This window comes from Salmo trutta, chromosome 6 (assembly GCF_901001165.1).
Source record: "Salmo trutta chromosome 6, fSalTru1.1, whole genome shotgun sequence".
NCBI classification, from domain to species: Eukaryota; Metazoa; Chordata; class Actinopteri; order Salmoniformes; family Salmonidae; genus Salmo; species Salmo trutta.
This window is the reverse complement of record NC_042962.1, coordinates 43,190,047-43,213,049: the sequence shown is the minus strand read 5'-3', so window position 1 is coordinate 43,213,049 and position 23,003 is coordinate 43,190,047. Positions and strand designations below refer to the sequence as shown.

The following is a 23,003-nucleotide window of genomic DNA, read 5'->3' as shown; positions in this document are numbered from 1 at the left end:
ATCGGAATATTTGACTATTTCCAAATATTTCCATCGATTAATTGATATAGGCTTGAGCTATTGTGCTGGGAGGAAAAAAAACGTCCACCCCTCTGAAATGGGCTGCAAACAGACACAGATTCCCAGGGAGAAGTCACATTTTCTCAGGTTAGACTAAATAATGTATGCATACATTTGGCATGATGAAGCAATTTTAGCCTTTAAAACCCAGGAGTACTCAGGAGGAACAAGGCCCAGCTTCCTGCATGGCTGAATAATTCAAACATCCAGGTGGAGGAGTCTCAGAATACTTCTGGTTACATAGAGGAAGAAGAAAAGGTTTCAATTGGCTAATACCTAGGAGAGTGTCCAATAAAATCTCACAATATTTGCCTCTTTTGTAAGAAGACAGATATTGACACAAGATAATAATTAACATCTGTGCCAATGACTAAAATAAACATGGTTTAGGAAATCTGACGTAAAAAAAAATACAAAAAAAGAAACGACAGACTAAGACGTAAAGAGGCATGGAAAAACACAAACATGGCGAAATCAAAGGAGTTGTAATGAGAGAAGGTTTGGTTACCTCCCCACTGTCGGTCGCAGAGCGTCAGAACCCAGATGAAGGTTAAAAATTGCATTCTGACTCAGTGTGTGTGTGTATGTGTGTGTGTGTGTGTGTGTGTGTGTGTGTGTGTGTGTGTGTGTGTGTGTGTGTGTGTGTGTGTGTGTGTGTGTGTGTGTGTGCGCGTGTGTGCGTGCATGTGTGTGTGTGTGTAAAAATGGCATTGTGAGTCAACACCCTGCTGGCTTCTTGTCAGGTTTCAATATGTGCCACAGGGAAATTCATACGCCTTCTCTCGCACAAATCTGTGATGACATGCTCAGGATCACTCACAACTCACTGCTGCCTAGAAGTTGCTGGAGTTCAGGTTGCCTTTGGTGAAAGAAAATGCTTATAAATACATTCATCCTGACTGAAAAAATATATATACAAAATAGAATTGAGGTGTTTCAGAAATCAAACAAGATTGTGTCTGGCAGTTTTGATGTGGTACATGGTCTGGGGATGGATGGATGGACACCTAGTTAGTTTGTGCTCTGAACATATGTATGCCTCCAGGATGGAACTATGTGGGGGATTCTGCGACCAAAAGTGACCGTGTTAAAGGGTATTAAATGAAGGACATAGCTCACTATCTGAATCCCAGGACAGCTCGATCCTATGGTTGCCAAAGTTCAAAATGAGCTGAGGTGTCCAGGAAGCCTTCACAAGTGAGCTCACTAAGGAGAGGGAACGCCTTGATTATTACAGTTTAGATCTTAATAACAGCTACACTGGAATTGTGGTTTCATTATTGTTTGAAACAATACAGAAACTAGAAAGGGAAGAGACAAGGGGGGGGGGAGGGAGAGAACAAATGGAAAAAGAAAACAGCGGTTTCCCGGACTAGAGGAGGGATGTGTAAGTGTTTATCCTTCTACCTCATACTTAACACCCGACCGGCACTCAGTATTTACTGCCCTTGGTGGCCAAACAAAGAGAAGTATGTCGTCAGAAAGTAATAAAAATCAATAAAGCAGGAACCCCCCACCTGGCCAAAGGGCCACAGCGATAGGTTTTATATGTTGCAAGAGCTTGGATCATTTTCCACATCCGGGCAGCTAGGCCCTGGCTTCCTACGCCAAGCCAGAGCAGTGCGAGGAGAGTGGGGCCGCTGCTGCAAGGCCATCTGTGAGGGCCTGGAGCAACATGGTTCATCCCACAGAGTTGTACGGATGCCAGCTCCATTGCATCAGTGGCAGTACCGGAACGCAGGATCACGCACTCTGCATGGAACAACAACTGGACACCTCTGACCCCGTTCCTTGAACCACATCGCCGCTACGAACCTCGACCCCCAACCCAGTCACCACCTACTCAGCCTGGCAGGTCTGCATCGAACCTTCACAAAGTGTTAAAAAACTTCACAGGTCCCCAGGGACGAGTTCTTGCATGGCGGACTTGGTGGAGGTTGCCATGGCTAATTTAATAGTCAGGCCTCCACACTCCCCCGTGGTGTGTGACCTCCCTCCCTCCCTCCACACACACACGCACGCACGCACACACACACACACACACACACACACACACACACACACACACACACACACACACACACACACACGCACACACACACCTACTCCTTCTCCCTGCTTAGAAAACAAGGCAACTGGCAACATGTGGCTAAACAACATAAAAAGATGATGTGATCCAACAGCGGTTTTAAACTAAACCTTGAATCATTGAAATACTAGGCCTATACAGCGAGAATTTGACTGAAGATCAGGGGAACCTTGGCTCAACTCTTATCCAAGAGAGCCTGTTATTGTTCCTGTGTAACCACACCTAAGGGCAGGTGAGCAGTTGGATGCTCTTGTTGAAGACTGTCATATTTGACTTCTCAGTCCTCCGAGGATCCAGACTAATACATTGTGGGGGTGAGGTCAGTACTACTGGGTTGGAGGCTTGGATTGCTGTTCATTCCTGGCATGCAATCTGTATTTAAAGCTAATCAAAAGGGGAGCATCGCGCTCTCCCAGACGTTTGGTTGGAGCAAAAAAAGGTGCGATGGTTCCGCACTCCAAAAAGATGTCGCAGAAAGCTTACTTCATTTGTTATTATTTTGTATTATTTTCACTGCATCAGGGATATCGTACACAGATGTTTCGGCTTTGCAGCCTCTTTCAGTGTGTAGGTGCTAGGAAGTAAGCTTTGTGCAAGATCTTTTTGAGGGAGGACCCATCAAACTTTTTTTGGTTTGTTTATTGCAATCTGTAGACAGTCTTCAGTGGGCTGTTCTTCTCTCTCACAGGATCTGCTTCCCAAAATGGCACCCTATGCCCTATATGGCGGACAGCAAAAGTAGCGTAGCAAATAGGGAATAGGGTGTCATTTGGGATGTAGCCAGGGTCTGGCCGAGGATAAGCCACATTTGCCGAGTGAGATTCCTGGGATATGTTGGGCCCGCCCACACATACTCTCCTCATCATGAGTGGATATGCTCGGGTCACAGATATGAACACGACCTCAATTCCGTGGGTCTCTGGAGCTAAGGACATTACAATGTAGGTGGATGTTGTGCCGCTGGAGCCTGAATATCTCCACAATGTATTGTTGCTCCCCTGTGAACTGCATACAGTGCATTCTTGGTTCACTGTGAACTGTGCATTATCTGCATAAATGCTTTAGGGATTTAACGTCATTAGCTATTTACCGAACAGGGATTTTTTATTTTTTTGTACACTTTCTGGGTATGAGCTAATTCCTTTCATCTTTCTTTATTTCTAAGTGTTACCTTAAGCTAGTAAACAACACATCTCTTACAAGAAGACATGAACAGGGATTATGGAGCACGGTTGCTAAATAAATGCATCAATAACTAGGGATATGGACTTTTTGGGTTGAAAAGAAGAAGAAAACAAGTTGAACATTTGTATTAAGCACAGAGGCTAAAATATATTTCCTCCAAGTGTATCACATCCCATACAAATATGCATTCATTTAAGCCCTCCTCTGTCTTTTATCAGCTGCAGTGGGGAGAGAAAAAAAAGAGATTCAAGCATGATGTCTAATTACAGTCCCAAAAGGAGAGCTCCTCGCTCCCCCACTCTCGCCCCGCCTCCCCTCCAACCTTCCCTTTCAGAGAGACAGAACATTTTGAGGACAAGGGCAGGCATTTTTTGAAATAAACATGACCCTTGTGAATTCTCCCAAGGAAAGGAGTGACTATTTGCTATTGGCTCGGAAGGGCCTCGGAGCGAAAGAGAGGGAGGGAGAAAGGCTCTTGGGCTCTTGACGGTGACACCTCCCTGAACAAAAAGACAAGGGGCTTTATCAGACAGAGGTTGCCCGTGATAGCACTCAGGCTACGGAAGTGCCACTCACTGGCACTTAAAGCTGTGCCAGTCCATAGCCTCCATAGCCCCTTAGAATAGCATAAAGTTCAGTTGATAAATGAGGAATTATAACACACCACAACTCTAGGTCTCCTCCCTTCCTGTAGGTTAGGATGGCAGAGGAGAGGGAGGGAAACTGGGTGAACAGAAGTTGTAAAAAGAACCAAGAAGAGACTATTTGGAACTCCTCAATCTGATAAAGGATTATGACACAGATAATAAATATATTCAACCTTATAAATATTTTAGCTTGGCTACTCCCTGGGCTTAATGTGCTGTACAGCGTCTAATTAAGCATGTATCTGATAGATGCCACTACATAATGATGTGCTGATGTCTAGGGGGTTGGCCAGGAAGAGAAGTATCCACTGAAAGGCATGATTTGTAATAATGACAGCCATGATAATGATGCTACTACTACTTCAATTAAAAGTACTTACCAGTACAGCTGCTACTACTTCGACCAGTACAAGGCTACCCAGGCACGCACGCACGCACGCACACACACACAAACACACAGACACAGACACACAGACACAGACACAGACTCCAATTGATAGGCACTGATTTACATGGATCAGTTACGCTCTCTCCTCGATTATGTAGAAGTACCTTTTCAGCAGTTATTAAGGGACAGTGTTATTTCAGTGCACCTATTTGTGTAAATGTCCTGCTAAATTTTGCAGTAGAGAAACTGGTTTGAGTTCTGCTGATCAGGGCAGTTTGGCCTCCAGGACCTGCTTGGCCAAGCACTATTTGAGCTGTGATACACTGACGCTGAGGACTAACACACACACGCACGTACACACACACACACACAGACAGACAGACATAAACACAGACACAAACACTCGCTCAAACCAGTGTCAGAATTCAAACACACATTTACACACACAAAATGGGAAGTGTCACGCTAGCAATAACATATCTTGACTGAGCAGGATAGAAGTGTGAAGTCCTGTGCTACTAAGTCACTCCAATAAAAAGGACCAATAGCTCACTGACCCAAAAATGTTTCCTTTTTAGATAACAGATTTTTCAACTGTATGGGTCCTAATGTCATTGGTGAAAACCCATAAAAGGCCTAACAATCACAATAAAGAAAGGAAACCTAGCATCGTTCTTACACAGGATCTTGAGACAATTTATAGTCCCTGATTACATACAAAAATCACCAACCGTTCTCTACTCTTGGGAAAATTCCAATTTAGACCCAAACTAGTTGATTCTTCCGAGCTTCCCTTTATTTAAGGGTCAACGGGGTTAGCAGGGTAACATTGAGAATGACTTTTTCAATGCCCTTGGATCAAAATGCTACCTATTGTCCCTTGAACTTCTGTTCCAGCTCCTGCATTAGCTCTGCCCTGAATCAATTTAGACACTGTGAGAGAACGGAAATGCTAGCTAGACAACAACAACCAACACGACTTCATTTGTCAATTATTTATACATTTGATTCATGTGCTAACCAGCTGATCAATGCAGATTAATACATGTAATTGTCATTTTGGCAGCGTTCCACGCCTCTCCAGCCACCTTTTAAAAAGCTAGGTGAAGCCTATAGACTAGGCTTGGTTAGTGCAAGTGATAGACACAGCGATGGGGACTACACTATCCCCTCCGCTCAGGTAGACCGTACACACACACTGGACTTTTTAATCACACCAGTGGATTCCACTAGTACACTCAGAGAGCAATGTCTGCAGTTGGATACCCCTCCCTCCCTCCCTCTACATCAGTGATCAGTGACCTGGTCTGTGTCTGACAGGCTCGGCCCTGCTCTTATTTCTCTGCAAACATGGCTGCCAAGTGCCCACGAAACAGGCCTAATGAGAACATCATTGTATTTACCGTCGATAAGGTGAGCTGCCTGAGTAGACAAAGCCAAGATAGCACTTTGTTTGAACGGAAAACGTGTAGGTAGTTTATACGTAGGTCTTTGGGCATTCAAAGCGCTCCTTGTGGCTCAACGTTGTACTGCACTCTATAGTTTTCAGAAATATATATATATATATATATGGCATATTAAATGTACTATCATTCTTTTTTTGTGGTGTAAAATTGTGTATCCGGTACATATTGTCTAGGGTATAAACCGGTGGAGAAAAAAACAGTCAACAATTCAAATAAGGGTCAGTTAGCAGTAGTTTTAAAGCAGTGTTTGTCCATGTGTGTTTGAGACCTCATATCGCCTCTGCGGTGTGCTAATTGCTAACGGATATTTCTCTACCAAGTGACCCAGTAATGCTCACACTGGAGGTAAGGTCATTGGTGAGTCCTTTATTTTATCATCTCTGGCCGCCCGCAACACATCACCGCATTACTCCCTGGAGCGCTCTCTTCAGATTTAAGGCATCTCTCTATTTATCAGACGGGGATCCTTAAATGTGTCACCTATTGACCAAGGTTCAGCAGAAGGTCATAAATACATGGATGGACCTTGACAGATAGACAGATGGACACTTGGAGTGTCTTGCAGCTCAATAATATACATAGGATACAGCCATTCATAGACGAGGAACAATGCTGAAGTGTGGCACGCTCCATGGAGGAAAAGGAGGTATCCACCGCTGTCAATTTTATGTATTTATACTTCCTGTTTCAAAGTATTTTGTCCGCCGGTGGCACATATAGTGTGCCAGATGTGTGCCTCCTGCATGTGACCTGAGACAGCCCTGGAGCCAGGAGCTGGGGTAATTTCTCGCTCTCATTCTACACCGTCGATCGCTGCAGCTTTTTGAGGTGAGAGAAACTGACAGCATTAACTCTCCAGGGCAGAACTTTCCAGTCAAGTGGATCAGAGGACTGAAAAATCGCTTATGAATAGTCATTAGGCCTTCATTACAAACCCCTCACAACCCACTTCTTCCTGTGCAACACAATGCCTTTTGTCATCTTCACAAGGTGCATCATTTAATTGCCAATTGATTTTTTCCCCCCTATATGACAACATGTCACATAACAAAATGCAGGCCCAGATTCCCTTAGGGGCAAGACGGCAGTTGTTACTCTTGGCATCCTGGATGGCTGTTGAATAGTCTTTAAAAATATATATATATATAAAAGAAAGAAGAGGATGCGTCGCTAAAAAAAAGCTTAAAGATCCTTACATAATGTTTATAATGTAGAATATGTTCTAGGAGGACCAATGCTTGTTCATGTGTCTTTGTGACCCCTTTTTGGTTTCACTCTATTTTCAAGGCATAACCTTCAATCTGTGTTGGTTTATGGTTTTACATAGTGGAGACAGACCATGTCCTGTGTTTGGAGACAGTAAAATGTACAAACATGTCCATTCACTGAGGAATATACCCATCTCTGTCCATGACACTAAGAGATGTGCCATACCTATTTGATGCACCATAAATAAAGGACAAATGCCCTGATCGCAATGGAGGCAAGCTATCAAAAGATGTTCAGGTTAACATTTTGGTGACAATTTCTCTGACAGCCTTTCAAATATATCTTTTAGACATCCCCCTTTTCTGTCATGAGCATGCAAGATGGAAAGAGGAATCAAAAAAATGGTAAGGGCAAGTAACTTTCCTCCTGGTGCATAGTGTGTATAAACCTATTTGATATTGCAATGCTCAACATTCTTCTACATCTGTCCTGTTATTGTTATAACCCTACTGGTGTTCTGTACTAAATAATTGGAGTGTGTATTGTAATGACATATAGTATCGAAATCAAAAGGGTTATCAGTCAGGTGCACTTTGCCTGGCTCCGTCTCCTGGGGACAGCAGTATTGTGTCAGCTGGGCAAAATATTATAACATCACCGTATTTACAGAACAATTTCATCTGCCTGCCTGCGCTGAAGCCTGAGCCTGCCTGCGTTCGTCTAGCCTGCCTTCAAATGTGGGTAAATCAACACAGTTCCCCTTTGACACAAAATGCAGTGCGATTACCGAGTTGGTACAGCCTTAATAAGCTGAATAATGAGGGAATTTCAGAAATGCACAAGCGCCATTATAGTCCAACAATAAGAGCTAGGAGTGAGTAAACCAGCGCAGGGCAGAAGGTAGGCGTGGGGATATAATGAGGCCAGTGTTGTAAGTAATGTACTCTCCATTGTGCTACCATGTAAATGCTGCTACCCATTTCTTCTTCACATTCATACACACACACAGCCCCGGATTTAAGCCAGTCGCAATCTGAGATTTCTTCTCTTTCTTCGAAGAACGGCACAGTGGTGTCCCTCATGCTTTTCTCTCTTTCTCTTCTCCTTCACCCTCTCTCTCTCTCTCTCGCTCTCATTTTTTCCTCTGTTTAGTGACAGGCAGTGACAGAAACTGGCACCAGTCTTGCTTCTTGAAAGCAAACATTAAAGCTCATAGGATGAGCTGCAGGTGTGTTACTGCCAGACTCGTAAACATGCCACTAATTACATATTTTCCCCTCCGAATGACAATTAAGGTCAGTGAAATAATTGCAGTTCTTTATAATCCTTGCTGCTCTAACTGGGAATGATAGGGAGGAATGGACTTTCTGCTCCTACAGTGTTTGGACTTCTCTTCCTTTGTTGAGGTGTTCCTCCTTTCCCTGGTTTACTACTGTACTAAACACTGTCTGTGAAGCCCTGTGTCTCTTATACCTGACAACCCTCTTATGATATTACAGGAAAATGTAAACAATTACAACTTGATCATTATCATCATTAATTATATTGACGTTTCACGAGACAATATTTGTCTTACCATTTGAAGTATGAGTCTGCATGATACTAAATTATGTCACGCCTCTCACAAATCACGTCTTTGGCCGGCTTAGTCATTTTCTCATTGGCAAATAGTTGGAGGAGTGCAGCATTTCAGCTTAAACAATCTCAATCTCTTCTACTCTACTGTCAAGAGGCAGGGGGCACTTTGTGAACAGACACATACATCAAAAGAACTGTCAAATAATTGTCTGTTTTTATTAATAAGTCCCAAATATTGCTGTTGGACAAGGCCAGTAGAAGTGCCTTGGTCTGCCCTTCTTCTTCTTTCCTCCTCCAACAACTTGTCTGTTATTGTAACACAACGTAGGTGCAGGATTTAACAACACATACTTGGTTGGTTGTCTTGACGAGGGCCATAAACTGTGCTTGACTATCAGGACCGCCCGGAGACCTGCATCTATTAAGACAAGCGTCCAGCCGTGCTCGAATATCTGTTCTGTGTTTCTTGGCTTGGGCCTACACCATCCAGGTGGATCACATTTAAAAGCTAAGTTCCACCAATTCCCCATAAAGGAATGAAGAGATGGCCCTCTCTTGTCCATAGAATTCCATAGAACTATAGTACCATACCATAGAACTCTGCGAGAGCCTGAAACGGATGATCAACCTTCCTTCCATGTTGGGAGTAAGGCAGATGCTGCATATGACATACCAAGGAAGCTTGATAGGATCCCTAATAGTACAGAGTAAAATTATAACTTTTGAAAACTGAGGCTTGATTCAATGTACTTTGTTTAAGTATCTCTGTTCCATTTGTTGATGCTAATCTTTGCAGTACTTTGTACAAGCTGTTAATATTGATTGCTGCAGAGAGAGGACAGGAGGGAGGTGGTTCAATCACAATAACAGCATTCCATTACGAAGACGCAACAAAGAACCGTGCAGAGTGTGCAGCATCTCTCGCTCATATACCGTATAGCCATGGTGTTTAGAATATTATCAAGTAGATACTGACTCAAATTGATTTGGGTAATGAATGCCTGCACCTTGAAATATAATAGCCACTTATAGTAACTACCTTCACAATTATCAAGGTCACCTAACAAAACAATAGCAGACATTTTGAGGACCCTAGCTGACAGACATTTACTGTGACATGATGCTATCTTGTATCTTTATATATTTAAAGTGATATGTGGATTTTTTTAAATATAATTTTTAACAAATACATTGGTTTGTTTTCTAGTGCATGACATAACTATGGGTGGTGTATGCTGTACCAATTCACTTAAATTAATCTTAATTGTTTTAATTGGGGAAATTACTGAACTATGAGAGAAACACTTTAAATTAATATTTTTTTCTCCTATTATTTCCTTTCTTTTTTTGAAACTGTCCTTCACTCTGGTTCCTTCACCCAAGCCCTTGACGCATGTCAACGTGTCAGCCAAATTGAGATGACAACAGCGACACAAGTGAACTGTCACTCAGAACACTTCAGCTTGCCCACTCCCAGACATCCGAACCTGTTTGTATCAAATCAAACATATTCATATAAAATTGTGTACACGCTTGAAGAACACTGCCCCGTTTTAGAATACAAAATATATATTTAAAACTTCTTAGGGATCGGCGTCCCGTCAACTGGACAGTTGTAAATCATGCAGCGCATTGTGTCAAGATCGCAGATTTTAGAGAAACAGCAAATGTAGGTACATAAGTCGGAAGTTTACATACACCTTAGCCAAATACATTTAAACTCAGTTTTCGACAATTCCGGACATTTAATCCTAGTAAAAATGTCCTGTTTTAGGTCAGTTACGATCAGCACTTTATTTTAAGAATGTGAAATGTCAGAATAGCAGTAGAGAGAATGATTTATTTCAGCTTTAATTTCTTTCAGCACATTCCCAGTGGGTCAGAAGTTACACTCAATTAGTGTTTGGTAGCATTGCCTTTAAATTGTTTAACTTGGGTCAAACGTTTCGGGCAGCCTTCCACAAGCTTCCGACAATAATTGGGTGAATTTTGGCCCAATGCTCCTGACAGAGCTGGTATAACAGACAAAGCTGGTCCCGTGTGGCTCAGTTGGTAGAGCATGGCGTTTGCAACGCCAGGGTTGTGGGTTCAATTCCCACGGGGAACCAGTACGGAGAAAAAATTTATGAAATGTATGCATTCACTACTGTAAGTCGCTCTGGATAAGAGCGTCTGCTAAATGACTAAAATGTAAAATGATAACTGAGTCAGGTTTGTAAGCCTCCTTACTTGCACACGCTTTTTCAGTTCTGCCCACAAATTTTCTATAGGATTGAGCTTTGTGATGGCCACTCCAATACCTTGACTTTGTTGTCCTTAAGATATTTTGCCACAACTTTGGAAGTATGCTTGGGGTTATTGTCCATTTGGAAGACCCATTTGCGACCAAGCTAAAACTTCCTGACTGATGTCTTGAGATGTTGCTTCAATATATCCACATAATTGTCCTGCCTCATGATGCCATCTACTTTGTGAAGTTCACCAATCCCTCCTGCAGCAAAGCAACACCAAAACATGATGCTGCCACCCCCATGCTCACGGTTGGGATGGTGTTCTTCAGCTTGCAAGCATCCCCCTTTATCATCCAAACATAACGATGGTCATCATGGCCAAACAGTTCTATTTTTGTTTCATCAGATCAGAGGACATTTCTCCAAAAAGTATGATCTTTGTCCCCATGTGCAGTTGCAAACCGTAGTCTGGCTTTTTTATGGTGGTTTTGGAGCAGTGGCTTCTTCCTTGCTGAGTGGCCTTTCAGGTTATGTCGATATAGGACTCGTTTTACTGTGGATATAGATACTTTTGTACCTGTTTCCTCCAGCATCTTCACAAGGTCCTTTGCTGTTGTTCTGGGATTGATTTGCACATTTCGCACACCAAAGTCTCTAGGAGACAGAACGCATCTTCATCCTGAGCGGTATGACGGCTGCGTGGTCCCGTGATGTTTACACTTGCGTACTATTGTTTGTACAGATGAACGTGGTACCTTCAGGTATTTGGAAATTGCTCCCAAGGATGAACCAGACTTGTGGAGGTCTACAATTTTTTTTCTGAAGTCTTATCTGATTTCTTTTGATTTTCCCATGATGTCAAGCAAAGAGGCACTGAGTTTGAAAGCAGGCCTTCAGGCCTTGAAATACATCCACAGGTAGATCTTCAATTGACTCAAATTATGTCAATTAGCCTATCAGAAGCTTCTAAAGCCATGACATCATTTTCTGGAATTTTCCAAGCTGTTTAAAGGCACAGTCAACTTAGTGTATGTAAACTTCTGACCCACTGGAATAGGTGGGATAATAAGTGAAATAATCTGTCTGAAAACAATTGTTGGAAAAATTGGAAAAAGTATTAGTTGTTGAAAAACGAGTTTTAATGACTCCAACCTAAGTGTACGTACATTTTCGACTTCAACTGTATAAGTGTCTTATATCGGCTGAAAGCTTAAATTCTTGTTAATATAACTGCACTTTCCAATTTACAGTAGCTATTACTGTGGAAAAATGCTATGCTATTGTTTGAGGAGAGCTCCCAACAACAAAACACTTTTTCACCACAATACGTTTGATAAATTCACCTCTGAAGGTGAAATGTGTATTTACATTCGGAAATTTTGCTCTGATTAATCATCCAAAGGGTCCCAGATATAACATTAAGTGTTGTTTTGTTAGATAAAATAATTTTTGATATCCAAAAAAAGGTCCGTATAGCATGTACGATTGATTATGTATTTCCACTCAGTTAATTTGCAAAGAAAGGAATCTGTGAAAATCTCAAACTAAACGTTGTTTCAACAAGTCAATTCACGTTCGTATGTATTCCTCAGAGATCCTAGAACGTAACAAGACTTCACTATATCCTTAGGGGTGTAGTATATCCTCTAGAACACCATATTTGGTCAGAGAGCGACGCCTTCATGGCACGCCGATGATTCGGGTGGTCTTCACTTGAACAACTCTGACTTTGTCAAATAAGCACCAATCGGGGTCAAACAAAGCTAGCTAGATAGCCAATGAGCTGGGCTTTACGTGAGTATCCGGAAACCCTGTGTCTGTCGCAAAATGTAGGTGCTAACCTTTTGCAACAGCATGCCTTTTCCTTTTGGACAAAAATTATAAGAATATTCAGAGTTATGAAGTTATGAAAACTGGTTGTTTTGCAAATGTTGAACTTATAATATGGCTACTAATACGGGAAAGCTAAATCAAAGTCCAAGTATACAAATTTGACGATATTCTTGCAGAAAATTGTAATATGAATGCAACTGTCTCCTTCACGATTTGCCCATATGTCCCTGGGTGACTTCACACTAAATGTCATGGAGAACGCTCATACTTCAAGTATCCATCTGAAACTTTGCACATACACTGCTGCCATCTTGTGGACACCATCGGAATTACCACTATAGTGATGGCTAGAACTGGGACCTTTCTCGGTGGAGGAAATTTTTTTTTTTTTTTTTTGTATTTTCTTCTACCAGATCCATTGTGTTATATTCTCCTACATTCAACTCACATTTACACAAACTTCAAAGTGTTTCCTTTCAAATGGTACTGACAATATGCATATCCTTGCTTCAGGGCCTGAGCTACAGGCAGTTAGATTTGGTATGTAATTTTAGGCGAAAATTGAAAAAAAGGGGGCTATCCCTAATTAAAAAAGTCTGATATCTCTTTTATGAAACGTTCAGGCTCAGAATTCAGAATTCAGCGCAAGGGCAACACTCCATACTCCGGATTCAAAATGTCAATATGAAACATAAACCAAGCCTTTACTAATAAGCAACTTTTTACAGACTAGAATTAACTAGTTTGTTAGGAAACCCACACAGATAGCCAAGTGAGCTAGCCAATGGTTTTCCCAATGCAGTGCTGGAGTAGAGTATTACTCCCACTATCTTTTTAAGGATCATTTGACCATCAAACAATGTTGGAGTGGGTTTCCTTTCACACACATAGCCCAGTAATAAACGCTTGGCCTTTGTCTCACATACACTCGGCTAGAAAGATGACCTCAGCTTCAAAACAATAAAGGCCCTGTAATGCACTCTCCAGAGGCTTGTTGCACTAACTTTGTTTCACTTCAATACAATTTCTGAGAAAAAAAAAGGAAATACGTTGTACCTTATCAACTCCTTCTGCTCTATCACAAAGTATGTCAAATCTGACATTAGGGCATACCAGCCGGAGAGGCTACAACAAACTGGGACTATAATATGAGTGTAATGAGTTTCAGTGTGTGTGTGTGTGTGTGTGTGCGTGCGTGCGTGCGTGTGTGTGTGTGTAAGAGCGAGAGGGGGGAGATTGAGAGAGATCAACATAGAGAGAGGGAGAGCGTGACTGTGCATTTGGTGTGTGGTGGTATAGTGGTATTGGGGGGTGAAGCAGAGGGGCAACCTGAACAGCTAAGAGGATCAAATATCTAAGCAAAACAAAGGCTGTGTCACAGGGGCGTTCAAGTCACAAGCTCTGTCACTCCTACAACAACAGACCCCTCCCCAAACGTCTAGTCCCGTTGCCCCGACAGCGCCGGTCACAAAGAGACCCCAGATATTACAGAGAACAAAACAGCGGACAGATGTAGGTATTGTTATGCAGAGTATCTTCCTCTTCCCCCAGGGCTGACCATTTCCACTAAACATCAACAGTGAAAAACTCTGATCTCTGCAATCCATGCCACTAAAAGGAACAACATATCTAGCGTTTCCTTTTGACTTGGGCCTGTTTAGCAGCCTACGCTCTAGATCAATCTGACCAACTTTCTATTTCTAAATGCTTCTTTTTGTCTTGGCCTTACTATAGGCTGATGGAGTCTCGACTAGGACAATACGGCTCGGCCCCCCCCCCCCCCACCCACCCCTCTCTTCATGGTCATCTCGTAGGATCTGACCCATGCCTGAAGTGGCCTAAGATGAAGCTGTGTATTATTACAGCTGGGAGCCCAGCAAGACTCAGTGAGACTCGGGGATAGGATGAGCCCTGATTGATTAAGAGCAGATGGGCGTCGTCCACCATCCACACATGGCAAACAACAGATATAGAAAGGCTGTGTCTACATTCCCGGAGTAACACTCACATTGGATGATTTGATTTGATCGTGCTCCTCTATAGTAGTCAGAGCTGGACGAACATTGTCTTCATTATCCTCCAACTCCCTAAGACCTTTGATCCATCTTTAACAATAGAGAATAATACTTAAAGTCAATCTTGGGATAGATTTTTTATTTTTTAAGCCCAAGCTAAAGGTTTGCTTTAAACCTGAGGTCCCTTATGGTCTTACCGTAGATAGGTTCAACCTGCTAGGTTTCAACCTGACCTGACTGTTGTGGGTCTGTAAGTAAAGCTCTCTTAAATTAGACATGACTCTATCTAATTGTTGAATGTCATGTGGTCTTAGCCACAGTGTAAATCCTACCCCAGTCTAGACAGAATTCTTGACAGTCCTACACTAATGTCTGCTGCAGTCAGATGGGGTAAATGCAGAATGGCAAGGTAAATTGACATAAGGCACTTCTCCCAGCGAGCAATATAATGTGGCAGCAGAAACAGCTTTTTAAAGAAATCAATTAAGTTTTAAAAAGGTGTTCCTGGCTGGCCAGGGTGAGGAGGGTTATTATTCTGGAGGATTAAAGGGGGTGGGTGGGGGCTGGTGGGTGGGTGGTTGGGTGGATTCTCTGGAGGCAGAGCAGACCTCTGTCTTTCAGTGGCAGTGGTCTCCCAGCCCTCACCCTCCTCCTCACACAGCATGAAGGTTTATTTCCTGCTCACACTGTGGCCTTAAACTGCTACCTTCTCGTTATAAATCTTCTCAGGTTTCACCTCCAAGTGTCTGTGCTCCTGATCTCTGACTGGCGTTCCTAGCAGCTATGTATGACTCTGTGCCTGGAGGGCACTGATGAACGGAAGCCTTCTGCCCTTGCTCTGTCATACCCTGTTTAAGATGAGCTATCACTTTTCAAAGGGCTGCTGCGATTGGTTCGGAGGGGGGCTTTGTGATTGGGGTGCAGGGGTAGAGGGGGTAACAGGGAAAATCTGGACTTCTGGCTTCTGACTCTGGGGAGGTTAAATGGGATAAAGTGGATTCATAACAGTTGGGTTCTGTTGGACTTTTTTTGTATTAACCCCCCCTTCCATAACCCCCCTCCCCCCCTGTCTTCACTACATATGAGGTAAAACTAACTACTGTTGGATTTCAAATGGTTACTACATGTAGCCTTCCCTATCAAAGAGATAGACAGTTCACCAGGAAAATGAGCTTGGTTTTTACAAACACCTTAGCAAGCAATCACGTTGTCTTAAAGTTTTCCTGTTTGATGTACTTATAAACCAGGAGTCCTTTTTTCAAAGATAGTCTACTGCTTCAGTGAGCGTAGGCAAGGTGTGTTGTACTCAGCAAAATAGCCATTCTTGAGCCTCTCAACCTGTCCCCCCCACTCCCTCCCTCCCTCCCTCCCAGTGCTTGCTAAGCTACATGGATACACATCGACCAAAAGGGGAACAGGCTAAACACATAACTCTTATTTATGACGTTCAATTCAGACTCAGCAATTCCGCAATTCATTTTCATGATCAATTACAAAACCTGAAGGCATCTGTAATGCATTTTGTGTGACAGCACACACACACATACACACACCTACACTGACTAGCTGTTCATAGTTTTCGCCTAGTGTTCCTGCAGGAATACATTCAGCTGCCTAATTTTCTTTTATGACATTTGTTTTGTGTTTTCCCCAGAGAGCTCGAGAGACACCTAGATGTTTGGCAATTACTGCAGGATTTCTGTTTGGTTGAGACTGGTGAGTTTTGAGAGACACCTACATGTTTGGTAATTACTGCAGGATTTCTGTTTGGTTGAGACTGGTGAGTTTTGAGAGACTGCTCAGGAAGTAGTCCAAATAAGGTAAGGGAGCCAGGTACCAAACTCCTAAGACTTGACCTTCTACATTAATAACGTACTTGTAATGTAAATATATATATATATATTGGCTAACATCAGCATTATTCAGTGCTTTATTTGAGATATTCAAATAAGCGAAACTCCCCTGCTTATGTGTTTTTCAACGTTACTTCTCATAACATGTTCGATTTTATGAATCATTACTTGGTTGTCTAGGGAATATTCTGCATTCAGAAAGGCTGGTCTGAACAGCTTCTTTCTCATGGACAGGAAAATTCATTTCAATATATTTATCTCCATGAATACATTTTTGTAGTGGAGAAATAATACAAAATCACAGAAGTGTGTTGGGGGATGAATAACCCAGATGCATGATGGTAGTTGGAAGCTCCACAAAACATTAGAAAGGGAAATTGCACTCAGCAGGAAGAAAAATCATTGTGTTACCCCAGGTGAAAAATATTGTTGCTTTGCTTAAAAGTGCATGCAAGGGCAAAGGCAAGCTACATTATTAGAATGTTTAAATATTAATTATTCTGCTGGTAGTAAAGATGATCGAGTCACAGTGTCAACTACTTTATTTTCCTTCCAGAAGCCAGAGGAACTCTTTGCTGTGAAACGTGATCCTGTATTGTTTCACCATCTTGGCAAACAAACAAATGTTTTTACGGTTTTGCGGTTTTACTGTTTTTACAGATTTCGAGTTCTTCTAGGACTAATGGTACTTGCTTTTAATTTCTTCATTTTTATATATCTATAAATGTCTCAATGCTTTTAGCAGGACTACTGCATAATGTATATAGGAGAATGTGTGCAATCTTATATTTGGCACAACGGCTTTAGTACCTCTTTCAGGTGTTTCGGACAAACGACTCTACACGGAATCCGACATCTTCATTTAAAAGAATTTGGAAGGCAAATTAGAATTGATCTCAGTTGTCAATACTTACAGGTACCAGTCAATACCTAAGTCAGATACATTCATATTCCCTTACAACATAGTTACGAAATTACTTTAGAGGAATTCATATGAATAGTGTCACTCCTTTTTCCTTTTCTAAGGATGTTAGTACAAAAGGCTTTCTGCTATCTTTTGTCAGAAAGGCAATACAAATAGACTCAGATACATAGGGTTTGCCCAACAAAGTCCTGTATTATTTCTGAGGATCTTTTCTGGCTCTCAGGTAAATCAGAGAAAGCTGCTAGTTTCCCCGCTGTATGTCAGAGAGAGATTCAAAGCCGCTGGCTTAAAGATAGGTATTAAGACTGTAAGATCTAAAACACTTTGGGAGCCTTCAGAGTGAAATGGATAAAGATACAGAGGGCCGAGGGCAGAGACTTGAGGGAGAGAAAGAGAGGGGGGACTGGAGAGGGAGAGAGGTGGGGGGAGTGGTAGAGGGGAGCTAGAGAAAGAAGAGGCCCCGGCTTCAGCTCTCTGAGACTCCTCGCTCCTTGCTGTCACTCATGGCTGCCCTGCCAGTATTCCCCACCTGAGACGGATTGCGATGCATGTTCGAGTCACTCATGCACAAGAAGCAATACACAAGTTTGGTGTAAAGCCACTTTAAAAGCTCATCAGGCGCATACTTTGCTTGTAGGAAATACCTTATTCATGACGGAGGGAGCCGTAGCCTAGGTAATTACTTGAATCAAGGTGGCCTCGGAAATGTTTAAATCTACAAGGACGTGCAGGAGCATGAATAATGCAAAATAATTTGCATCTAAATTTTTTAAGTGTGCTTTATTCAAAAACTAAAATGCGGCTTTGATTAAAGTTTGATGAGTGGAAGCTGAGAGCTCTGTGCATGCTGGGAAAAGCTCCTTATTTGTAGAAATGATTTAGAACGGTGATAAAGGGGCAGGGAGAGAAGAAGAAGAAATGGGGGAGAGAATAAGGCCAGAAGAAGAAACTGCCAATAAATAATCATTAAGGTAGAAGAGCATTAGTGTGTCAGAGAGGATGTATTGCATTGAGAGAGGGATATTGCAATACGCTGCCTTGTAAGAACAGTTCTTCAGACAAGCTGTTTATAACCACATACAGTACATACAACCACACAAAGGAGAATACAGTATGTAGCTGTGTAATGCTCTTCCACACAATGATACATTTTTCTTAAAGGTGGCATTGTGAGAGATATTTGTTTTCTATGTGGACGCATGTCATGTTCAAATATCGAGGGGTGTATATTTTCTCTAATATCATGTTTCTTAAAAAAAATCATGCACACTTTCATTGCATGAAATTAAGTTCCCAAAAGTTGACAGTTTACCTTCTGTTTGTTTCACAAAGTACAGTTACAACATACACCATTTCACAGTGCTTACCTGCTTCTTGACGAACGCACACGACAGCAAATTGGACAGCACCGAGAAAAAAAGAAGAAAAAAACATTGATTAATTTAGTGTCATAGGTCATGTTATTGAGACAAAAATAAGGAACTCTTTCCTTTAGAAATAAGGGAAACAATTATGCTACACAATATTGTATTGACTACTGTGCTACAGAAAGGCACACGACAAGAGACAGTCATTGTAGGTTATATAGTAAGGTCATGATAGGTGATGATACCATACAGGTCTAAACAGACATTGTACATTTGGCTAATTCTTTACAATGATCTCTTAGCTTTGTCAAATGAGCATGGCACTTGGAAGAGCAAGTGAGAGTAATTTTTTATATTATTCCTTAAAAGTAAGTGTGAGTTATTTTTTGTTGTTGTCATAGACACTATTTGATGTAATATAGTCATCTGTTGTCCTTTAGATTGATTTAATGGGTAAATGCAGAAAATACAATCTTTTCATAACTCCTTCTGGTCCACAGCACATATATATACTGTAAGTAACATGTTAATTACTGCTATCTGGTACTCCTGTTTAATTTGCATTTAACCTTAACCTAGTCCCTGTTTACAGCCTAGTGTTCACATTTCACAGTCTCTCGTTTCTTCCAAACGTCCTCAATCTGGCTTGGCAGTCACTATTGAATATACTGAGACTGAACAAGGAGACCAAGGACTTATTTCTGATCTTAGGTCCCAGTGTGATTCTTACACTAAATATCATCAGAAAGAAACAACCTGAACCGAGGCAATATTCTGCCCTCTATCCATCCACAGGCCCACCCAACCAACACACACACACACACAAATCAGCACACAACACACACACACACAAATCAGCACCCCCCTTTTGTTAAACAAACCATATATCACCAACTTTTTTTCCTTCCTGCTTGCATTGCATTGGCCAGCCAGACTAAAGAAGGGGGACTATTTTTAACGTGGGCAGTCTAGAAACAAAGGCCTCTCCTGAGGCAGACCCCCTGCCTAGCGGGTCACCTAGGTCTCTGCGACACTGCTCCTTTTCCCACGCTAACCTCAGGGCTCATTTGCATCGTGCTGGCTGTTGGGGCGATTATGTTCAGGTGAGCTGGTTTGTATGGGGCCGGGGCCATAAGATATGACAGGCAGAGAGGCTTGGGGGCTGGAGGCCTTGCCGCCTACCCCTGATCCTGTCCTTAATTGCGACTGACTGGCACCAGACACAATCACCCTCTTGATTCAGCAAATTGTCCTCGGAGTAGCTTGTGGTGACCCCGACCTGCGCAAATCATCTCACAGCAGCTGGCCGAGGTAAACAAGGAGCAATCTCAATTCACCCAGGGCAAAAGAGAGGGTTTACATGTTATATATGTTTTTTATATTCTATCAGTACAGGTCCTCCTTTATGTAAGGACAGTTCTTGAGAAAGCATAGCACCAAAAGATCACAGCTTAGTGAATCCAACTGTATTTGCAATATTGCAATACAGTGATGCTGAATGCCTATACAAATATACAAATGTCCTCATTGGTTGAAAACCAAACCCCAATCTAATACGACTACATTTGAGACGTTGCATACTAGACGTGACAAGGGGGAAGGTCCTAAAGTAGCCGGCGTGTGTGTATAGCGTACGTGTATTTCTCAAATATTGTTGTCAGCATCTGGGGCCTGTCCCTCCCAGTCTCAGAGTGCCAACAACGTCAGACAGGACAGGGTTCTGTGTTCACAGAGGAGTGTAATTATCATGTTTACTCGAAAGGGAGGATGGAGGATGTAATCGCAGGCCTCTGATTAAAGAGGAAAGAATAGGAGTGAGCAAGTGAAGGCTCCCTTACAAATGTGTTTTTCAGGGAGACAAACCTTTCACAACCATAACACTTCCACTGACCACTGACCAAGGAGATTACACTTACCAAGAAGGAAGGTCAGTTAGCATTTAACAAGAAGGTGGAAGTTGGGCTCACACTGTGAATAAATATGGCGTCCAACTGATAATAGATTACAAATGCAAGGTGCTACCATGGGCACTTCAATGGGATCCTTTGAATATGCTGCTGTGGTATCTTTTGTATTGGCAGTGCTAAATCTATGATACCCGTAGTTACCTTGTATTATCAGGAGAACATGGAATGTAAAAGGGAGTGCAGCTTTGCTTCCAACGAGATGGGGAGAGAAGTAAAACAAAAAAAAACTGGATAACTGTCAACATTGCCCCTGCAAGGTTTTCAATCTGTCAGTGTGTCAAGTTACCTTAATTTCCCTCTCTTCCCAGAGGACTGACCATTTGAACCCACCCTGAGAAACCGCTCCAACACATTTCAGATGCAACATCTCCTGTGACAGAATTCATTTTTTTTTAGACTGCCTTTATTCACTCAGTCCAAGAAAAAAAAATCAGCATGAAGAATCGAGCACACTGCATTTGTTCCCAGAACATCGGTCTATCAGTCATGCCGTTTTATCAATGGTAGATTTGGAATTAAGTTGAATTTCAAGATATTATACCATCCCTACCCACTTTCGAACAACTGGTATTCTCAATCTTCCCCCACAAGTATATCATTTTCTACCATTTTGTCAGTTTCGTGTCCTTTTCCATAGATTAACCTGCGATTGTAATCTGTTTTCACTCTTCCAGAGAGGTTGGCATTGTGGGGAATGTGATGTTTATCTCTGGAGGACGTGCTAACACAGAGCATGACCAACAATGAGATGGGAAATACAAAAAGCCAAAGTGTAAGAAATGACAGATAACATCCCATGAATTGTTGGGAGACGTTCCTCTTCCTCACTTTCTTTCTTTTTTTCTGAACAGCTTTTCTTGTTTCACTTTGCTTCAGCTTCTATAGTGACATGTATGCTGCCTGTCTCTGATTGGATGATGAGAGAAAACAACAACAAAAGCAGCCATTTAACCCGTATGCATTACCATGGCTACCTCACATGATAACTCTACAGACAGAAGGTTGACTGGATGAAAGTTGAAACTTCAGAGCCAAATCATCCATTTTAGTAGCATGGATGATCAAATAGCACTAATAAAGATCCGTAATGATGAAACAGAAGAGAACGTTTCTTGGAGGCCTCATTTGGTAAATAAATGAGCTGAAAGAACTGTGCAAAAGTAAAAAATTGTCTTTCAAGCTCTTCTAAACACGCCTGGGCTGAGTTACGCATCACCGAGGCTATAATCTTCACTCAATCTCAGAAAATTACCCCCATCCTCCTCCTTCCTCCTCCTTCCACCCAAAAAAAGCTTATCAGCAGATACTCCCCTTCACTTTATTTCATTTATGAATTACAAGAAAGATGCTATTATATATTATTAATTTTGGTGCTGTTCTTTGGCTCTGGCTTCGTTCGGCGGTGAGCTGCGGATGTCGGAGCGGTGTAATTATGTTCTAGCCGGGCAGCCATCCGTTTCCTTTCAAAAATTTACAGGATTCTTAATCACGTTGCTCATTTGGGTGCACAGTAGCGAGGATGGCGCAACACAAACAGGGCACGTCTGTTTACACAGAAACACCTGCTTAGCATTGATAGCAGATGTCAGTCAGTGAACAGAACAAAAAAAGGAGGAAAATGGAATTAAAAAGGCAAGCATCACCAACTTCTTATTATTTACTTTACTGCGAAAATGAACTACTATAATGGTGGATAGAGAGAGGAGGAGAGAGAGGAGGGAGCCGCATTACAAACGGCAAGAAAACTAGGGCTCATAATTATGCCTAGTTTTTTTTTTCTTTCTCTTGTTTATTTTTTATTTTTCCTCTGGTTTTCTCCCACCTGCATGGAATGAGAGCAGGCAAGCCAGCATCCTAGACATGATGAGATTTGGAGCCCATTTTCTCCGCTCTTTTCCGGTTAAGAAAACATCTATGGCCTTATATTTCTCTTCGTTTGCATCAGTCTTTACTGCATTATTAATTTGCATTTTAGCGGGTTGGGTAATTAAATCTCTCCTAGCTGGGATGCTGTTTGTTCATTTGTATTTAAATAAAATGTGAATATTTTTGTGATGAAAATGTAGAATGCTGTTAATCGACTTTCCTCACCTTATAAATGGATGACCATGGGCGAGCAAGCTTTGAAAATACTTTATTGTTCTTGCCAGTCTCACTAAATGGCTTCTTCTTAAGAACAATAGTCACAAG

The 23,003-nt window shown here is 41.9% G+C and overlaps 1 protein-coding gene across 9 annotated transcripts in view; it reads right to left on the bottom strand.

Moving 5' to 3' along the window:
- Window positions 1-23,003, bottom strand: part of LOC115195964 (zinc finger E-box-binding homeobox 2) — a 77,161-nt gene that overhangs the window by 36,137 nt on the left and 18,021 nt on the right. For 5 of the 9 annotated variants that reach the window (XM_029756347.1, XM_029756353.1, XM_029756352.1 and 2 more), the window contains exon 3: window positions 18,847-18,852. The exons of the other annotated variants lie outside the window; for them this stretch is intronic. In XM_029756347.1, the coding sequence (XP_029612207.1) occupies window positions 18,847-18,852 (6 nt within the window). The remainder of the gene's footprint in view (window positions 1-18,846; window positions 18,853-23,003) is intronic. 9 annotated transcript variants of the gene reach the window in all.